Below are 7,500 nucleotides of genomic sequence, written 5' to 3'. Positions count from 1 at the left end.
TCTAAATAGATAAATGTTAAAATGATTAAAAATGAGCATGCTGAAATAAATAAATTAACTAAAATTGAATATAGTACATAACAGTACTGTAGTATAAATTGAGTGCTAAATATTTTCCAAATAATAACTCATGATAATATATAGCTGCCTTTGTAGGCCGGAGGATCATATCCCTGCAGCACGCCGTAGATGACAGCGAGGGTCATTAGATACTATTAGTCTTATATAACGCTCAATGTGTGTCATGTGTTACGAGAGTTCAGACGCAGTGTGTGTGTGTGTGTGTGTGTGTGTGGATGCACTGAACAACAAACCTACTGACACAGCACACACACACACACACCTTACATAATCAGGGTGTGTGATGTCCAAACAAAAACACCCATGTCCTTTTAAAGCCATTAAAACCCATTAAAACCATCAGACTCTTCAAGCAGAACCTGTTCAGACCGAAGCGGTTCACATCAAACCAGGTCACTGTACTTAATGTACATTTAAAGTGCTTTAAACCTAGAAAGGATCTGATTGCGAGATCAGACACAGGTCTGTTTGATTTACTGACCACAGATTCCAGGCATACAGAGGTTTATATTGTGCAAGTGCGTCAATAAATCGAGCAAAACCCCAAAAGATGTATTTTTTCAATAGATTTCAACACGCAATATTATCAGACGCTGCGTATTTCCGCATGTCACGTGGGCTGGGAGGAGCCTGGCTGTTTATATTATTGTTATTCAACACAAATGGCGTTTTATTAAGGATCTGAGATCGTAAAGCTGCTCGAAGCGCAGAAGCACGCGACACGTGACGATCCTGGATGTTTACATCGCGTCCGATTAGCTGTCCTGCGCGGATCCGTTTTTAGTTAACCCCGCATGTGGACGTGAATGGGACAAAGCGTGCATAACACACGCGACTGAAGACGAAACGAAGCGCCCGAGCTGGTCTGGGATCAGGCGCTTATCGGACGTCCACGTTACTCCGACGCGCGTTCATTATTAGCCGTCCGGCTAGCATTAGCGCCGCTCAAACGCGCCACCGGACCGCTCGGAGGCTTCACGGGTGGCTGAAACGACGCGCGAAACGGGTCTGACACGAACCTTCTCGCTGTAGAGCCCCACCAGCTGCTTCATGCGCCAGTGAGGCCCGGTAAAGACATCCACCTCGTCGGGAAACGGAGCCATCGCGCCTCCATCAGCTCCCACCGCGGACTGAGACGGGAGGCCAGATCCTCGGGAGAAATCCCTCCTAACGGCGCAGAGAGCGACAACATCAGCTACAAGTAAACATCAGCACACCGCGCAGACGACAACGGCAGTGAAATGCAATTAACAAAATATCTAAATATATGTGATATTAAAAATCAACTTACTCCTCTGACAGTTTTTTCAAATAAAGTTAAAATGAGTGCTGTCAAATGAATAATCACGACTCATTACAGCCTAAACTAAATATTTTGCTTACATATGTGTGCTGTTTATAATATGTATATTTAATTACGTGCAACATACAGTATATATATATATATATATATATATATATATATATATATATATATATATATATATACACTTTTTCTTAAATATTTACATGAAAAATATATATGTATAATAAATCTACACATACACTATATATGTACACATATATATATATATATATATATATATATATATATATATACACACAAACATTTTTTCGTATTTCGTATGTTTGTTTTGGATGCAGTAGTTCTCTTATGTGTGTGTGTGCATGTACAGTTTATTAATTTTAGTTTTGGTTTAAGTTATATTAGTACAAGAACTAATCCTTTGCCTTAAAATATAGCTTATTTGTGGTTTTAGTTAATTATAATAACCATGCAACGCATTAGAAAAGTGCTTTCTCACACACACACACACACACACAAAAAATAAAAATAATAAAATAATATATATATATATATATATATATATATATATATACACACACACACATATATATATTAATATAACTGTATTATCAATAAATGAACACTGAATGAAATGTAGTTGTGTAGTTGGGTTTATTAAGCACTTGGCAACCCGAATGACGCCATTACGTCTACGTGCGCAGTGACACGTTCAAGACCTGTGAAAGCACATGCACGCGCAAACATGTCATTAAACCCCGGGTGCGCGTATATCGAAAAAATAGTGAAGACACATTCAGCGTTAATTTGTGTGCAATCAAACATTTCTTTTAATTGTTGTAGCCCACACTGGCTGCAAAGGTAGCATTAAACTAAACCAGAAACCAGAAAAAGGTGGAATTTTAGATTTTATTGACAGCGGCGAAATCACGGTTACTCCTCTTCAAAGTGAAAAGACACGGTGCAAACAAACGAACACAGAGTTACATTAAACCTCTCCCCTAGCGAACACACGGATATACAGTATGAGCGAAGGACTGCGGAATTCAGCTTCGTGATGATCAGAGGACAGACGTCGAATCAAAAACAAGTAAAAGGAATGAGAAGCCGTTAAAAGGGGCTCGATATGTGTGCTTCTGCCACAGCCATTCAGAGGTTCGAGTTTTGCTTGGCTCTCGAAGAAGGTCTTCGTGACGGATATTAGTCGGAAGTGAAAGAAGGATCAGCAAACTAATCACCACACCGAGTCCCTCTACCACTAAACATCGCATTTATCAAACATTCTTAAAGATACTCCTGATATTTCAGTCCGGTCAGACCGCCGGAGCAGGAAGGTGTGCGCGTCCTCCGCACCAGAGGGGGCGCCGGCGCTCTTTAGCTGTCGTCCTGCAGCATCTCCTCGATCTCGCGGTCCCAGTTATCGTCGCGGTTTTCTGGGTCGACGACCACCTCGTACTCCTGGAGCTCCTGCTGCAGCTCCTTCTCCCAGTCAGCCGTCTCTTCTGTCGGACAACGAACGGAAAAAAGAGAAACTGAACAATTTCTCTCGGGCAGCGGCGCCGAAAGAGAGCGGTCTTAGCGGGTGAAATCGTTTAAAAATCAAACGTCGCTAAGTAAAGTGAGCACATTTCTCTGGGGAAGACGAAAAAAAAAGCTAAGAAGTGATTGCGGCATGTACGGAAAAAGTTAAAAATTTAAATAAAATCATTATGCAAATAATTACAAAGCAGTGTTACAATTAAAAATATTAGTATTTAAATAGTGCCACTTATAAAATGAATCACTCCGGTCCCTGATTGGTTGAGTCGCGACCAAAGCTGTGGTAAAATACTCTACGAACGCACAGCGTTGTTGCTTAGCAACCACAATGGTTTCTGAGAAACTGTATCGTTTTTGGCGGAAGGATGTTTTTATTAATATGTTTTGTTCGTTCGCCGTGTTTTATTCATTTGTGAAACCGTACATGGCTTAACCCGCGAGGTAGCAGCGGTTTACGGTGGTTTTATCACCGCTCCAACGCTTCGTGTCATGCTTAAAAAACGCGCGCCTCGTCGCTTTTATAGAAACGTCATTCCATGTACACGGTAGGGTTTAAACTAAACGAAACGAATGAAAACATGACAACGTAGTTGCCGAGCAACACGCAGGTGTAAACAAAGGCGTACGTTCGTAGAGTATTTTACCACGGCTTCGAAAGTGGTCCAACCAATCAGAATCAAGGGCCGGAGATATTGGTTTTATAATTTTGGAAAAGCGTAACTTCTGAGCCGAACTCACCGTCTTTCTTGTCCAGCACCAGCTGCTCCATCTCTTTCCTCAGATCCTCCTGGTTTATGTCGCAGGCGTCAAACGCGTCGCTCACGAACTCGGACACGCCGGGGCTGGTGGAGATGTCCTCGTCTTCCTGCGGAGACACGGAACAGAGGCGTTAGTCACGACGTCTGGGAAGAGTCTGCGTGGCTCTGGGCTCGAGACGCTAACCTCGTTGCTCTTAGCTTTAGCGCTGATGGCCACAGGCGGCGTCTTCGGTCTGATGCTTTCTGCGAACAGGAGAACAGTCTAAACAATCACTTCTTTATTTATAAAGACTGTCAAAATCTACACACAGCCTTACGAACACATAACCAACAAGTCATGATTTCATAAAATATTGTGTCATTTTAAATAAATCACTTTAGCTTTTGATGCAAATTATTATATTTCATTACACTGTATCAATGTTCTGAGATTCTGTTATTATTAGTATTTATACATTTTTATATTCAAATATTTAGTAATTCTTTTATGTTTTTCTTTGTTATTTTAAATACTCTATATAGCTGTTTTTTTTTTTTTTTTTTTTTATACGTAAATTAATTTTGTTGACTAAAATCAATCCATAAAAGGGAAAAACATTTGTAAAGTATTTAATTTTTGACACGGTACAAAAAAATAAATAATAATAATATAGACAAAAAAAAAAGACAATAACCAGTAATGGAAACAGTAGCTTAAATCAAACTGAAAACAGAAAATATTAAATATGTGTATTAACTAAAACAATATTAGTGATATTGATGATACTTAAGATTGTTTTGTGAGTGTGTATATATATATATATATATATATATATAAATATATATAAATATAATTTGTTTATATTATTAGTATAATAAAATAAATAAATAAATAAATATATATATATAAATAAATGTTTTATATATTTTATATATTTAAAAAAAATGTTTTAAAGTGTATTAAGTTACATAAAATGAAAATGAGAGCGTCCAGTTTCATGTAATACATTTTACTTCAGTGAACGTTTACAATATTTAATGTTTTTTTTTTAGTTATCTATAATAATCCTATTTTGTGAATTGTTATGCGTGTACAGGATCTCCTCGTGTCTGGAGCGTCTGAGCACCTGAGATGCTGTCGTTCAGCGGCGGCGCGGCGTTCTTCTCCTCTTCTCTCTTCTCTTGCGCCTGCTGTTGAGCGGCGAGAGCCGTGAGCTGAGCCGACTGCTTGATCAGAGACACGCGGTAGAAATAATTCCTCCAGAACACGTCCTCCTTCACCCTGAAACACACACACACACACGCACACACAGACAGACAGACAGACAGGACAGACAGACAGACAGACAGACAGACAGACAGACAGACACACACACACACACACACAGACAGACACAGACACAGACAGACACACACACACAGACACACACACACACACACAGACAGACACAGACACACACAGACACACACAGACACACACACACAGACAGACACACACACAGACACACAGACACACAGACACACACACACACAGACACACAGACACACACACACACACACACACACACACACACACACACACACACACACACACACACAGACAGACACACACAGACACACACACACACACACACACACACACACACACACACACAGACACACACAGACACACACACACAGACACACACACACACACACACACACACACACACACACACACACACACACACACACACACACACACACACACACTCTGAGGCTCAGGCTCATCTGCTCTCAGAGTGCAGGGCAGTAAAGCGGAGCGGCTCTCACTGTTTGGGGACGAGGTCGAAGCGCATCCTGTTGAGCAGCTCGTCTTCCTGTAACATCACCAGAGCCACGGGGTACATCTGATCGAAGTCAAACTGGAACTGGACTCCGGCCGGGGGATCGCGCAGGAAGTTCCTCTTGTCCTGAACCACAAAACAAAAATTAAAAAAAGCATGCCGTTTTGGTTTAAAGTGATCCGAGGGTGCACTGTTCACTCGAGGTCTTAATGCATCTTTAATTCAGGCTCACGGCTGATAAAGCGAGGATCTGCTGCTGAATGGTTTCCTCCTCGTTGTACCCGACCCAGGGCGGCACCGCGGCGTCTGAGACGAAACACAGGCACGCATGAAGACACTTTTCTATTAAAGAGCCGCACGAAGTCCCAGACTGACGCTCGCCTGCCCCTCTACCTGTTTTCCTCGCATTCTTCTCCTGGACGAATTTTTCCTGCTCCTTCTGGAAATCACCCAAAATGGTCTGAAAGAGAGTCGAGACGGAGATGAGCTCCCTTTCATCGGGGTTTACCACCCTTAAGTGAAAACTAAAACTGTAAATGAATATAAATACGTTTTGTTTAAACCGGCTGCCAAGGCAATAATAAAGATGTGATATTAAAACAACTAGAAGAATAATAAAAACGAGAGTAACGAGGGGATAGAAAAATAAAACCTACGCTTATGTTACTAAAACTAACAGTTTAAAGTGAAATTACAAAAATAAAAAATTTTAATAAATTAAATTATAAATAAATAAAAAAATTATTAAAAATTAACTAAAATGAAAATATAAAAATAATAATTAAATATTAAAAAAAGGTATATAGACTAATAAAAGTGACCAAAAACACTGCAAAATATTCAATAAAAAAGGTTAATCAGTAACACTGGTCAGAATTTAATCCTTAATTTTAAAATTAAACTAAAATGCTTTTCATCCTTGTGATTACCATCCTACATTTTCTAATAATTTTTTTAATTCAAATGGTCGTGTAACAAAGTCACTTTTTTCCAGCAATGATACAGTGTTTTTAAGAGAGATTTCTTTCATCGGTCCTGAATACGAACCTTGTCGATGATGCCGTCGATGTTGCTCTCCTCCACCGTCTTCTTGATCGTTTGAGCCGTCTCCACCACAGACTCGGAGATCTTCTTACTCGCGCTGCTCGCAAAGTCCAGGATGAAGCCTGACGGAAGAGGAGCGTAAAAAAACATCAGACTCACGACAAACACTGAAAACAGTAAGCCCTAATGTCACACACGATGCTATCGTTGCCGTTTGACATTACATTAAACACACCGAGATGTTCTGCACCACAACATTTACATTATATGCATTACTTAAACGAGACAAAAGTGTTTAAGCAGTAATATATTTATATATATATATATAAAATATATATATATATATATATATATATATATATATATATATATATATATATAAATAAATAAAAATATAAAATATATATAAATAAATAAAATATAGAAATATAGATAGATAGATACGATATATATTTAAAAATGTCATTTCTTGTTAATAACCGTGTTGTTTATTATTCTGATTTCCGCAGGATCACGTGACCCTCACGACTGTTGTTACGACGCTGAAGAATCAGCTGCGCTTCACAGAAATAAAAGACACTTTTAACACACACACACACACACACACACACACACACACACACGGAGAACATCGCGCTTAATTCATCTATTTCGTAAACGCCACCGACTCGCAGCACGCTAAACGCCTCATTCGGGTAACTTCAGGGGCGGCTTTCTCGACGCCGCGCTAATCCTATCAAACGACGCGTCTCTGTAAAGCGTGTTTCTTCGTGTTTCTTCGTGTTGTGAGTGTTTGTGAGTGTGTGTCGTGTCACCGCTGAGTCCTTTGGCCTGCTGCAGGACGGGCTGCGGTCCCTCGGTCTCCTCGTTGACGTTTATGTCGTGTTTTTCCGTCTTCTCCTCGTTCTCGGACTCCGCGCCCAGCCACGAGCCCCAGCCCTTAAACATGCCGCCGGCTCCGCGCTCG

General features: G+C 40.2%; 2 protein-coding genes across 2 annotated transcripts in view; both read right to left on the bottom strand.

Annotated features, from left to right (window-relative positions):
* Positions 1-1,435, bottom strand: part of fbxl5 (F-box and leucine-rich repeat protein 5) — a 20,184-nt gene extending 18,749 nt beyond the window's left edge. Inside the window, 1 exon segment of the mRNA XM_043230182.1 lies at positions 1,101-1,435. Within this exon segment, the coding sequence (XP_043086117.1) occupies positions 1,101-1,184 (84 nt within the window). The 5' untranslated portion in view covers positions 1,185-1,435.
* Positions 1,436-2,282: 847 nt separating this feature from the next.
* The window catches only part of syap1 (synapse associated protein 1), a 5,328-nt gene continuing 110 nt past the window's right edge, over positions 2,283-7,500 (bottom strand). Inside the window, exons 1-9 of the mRNA XM_043230184.1 lie at positions 7,349-7,500; positions 6,537-6,655; positions 5,883-5,949; positions 5,722-5,795; positions 5,476-5,615; positions 4,791-4,945; positions 3,869-3,927; positions 3,665-3,791; positions 2,283-2,889 (exon numbers count right to left, since the gene is read on the bottom strand). The exon at positions 7,349-7,500 is cut by the window's right edge and continues 110 nt beyond it. Of these exons, the coding sequence (XP_043086119.1) occupies positions 2,762-2,889; positions 3,665-3,791; positions 3,869-3,927; positions 4,791-4,945; positions 5,476-5,615; positions 5,722-5,795; positions 5,883-5,949; positions 6,537-6,655; positions 7,349-7,481 (1,002 nt within the window). The 5' untranslated portion in view covers positions 7,482-7,500 and the 3' untranslated portion in view covers positions 2,283-2,761. The remainder of the gene's footprint in view (positions 2,890-3,664; positions 3,792-3,868; positions 3,928-4,790; positions 4,946-5,475; positions 5,616-5,721; positions 5,796-5,882; positions 5,950-6,536; positions 6,656-7,348) is intronic.

The sequence above is a fragment of the Puntigrus tetrazona genome, unplaced genomic scaffold (genome assembly GCF_018831695.1).
Source record: "Puntigrus tetrazona isolate hp1 unplaced genomic scaffold, ASM1883169v1 S000000148, whole genome shotgun sequence".
NCBI lineage: Eukaryota > Metazoa > Chordata > Actinopteri > Cypriniformes > Cyprinidae > Puntigrus > Puntigrus tetrazona.
Note: the sequence above shows the minus strand (reverse complement) of the source record. Positions and strands in the feature narration are given on the sequence as shown.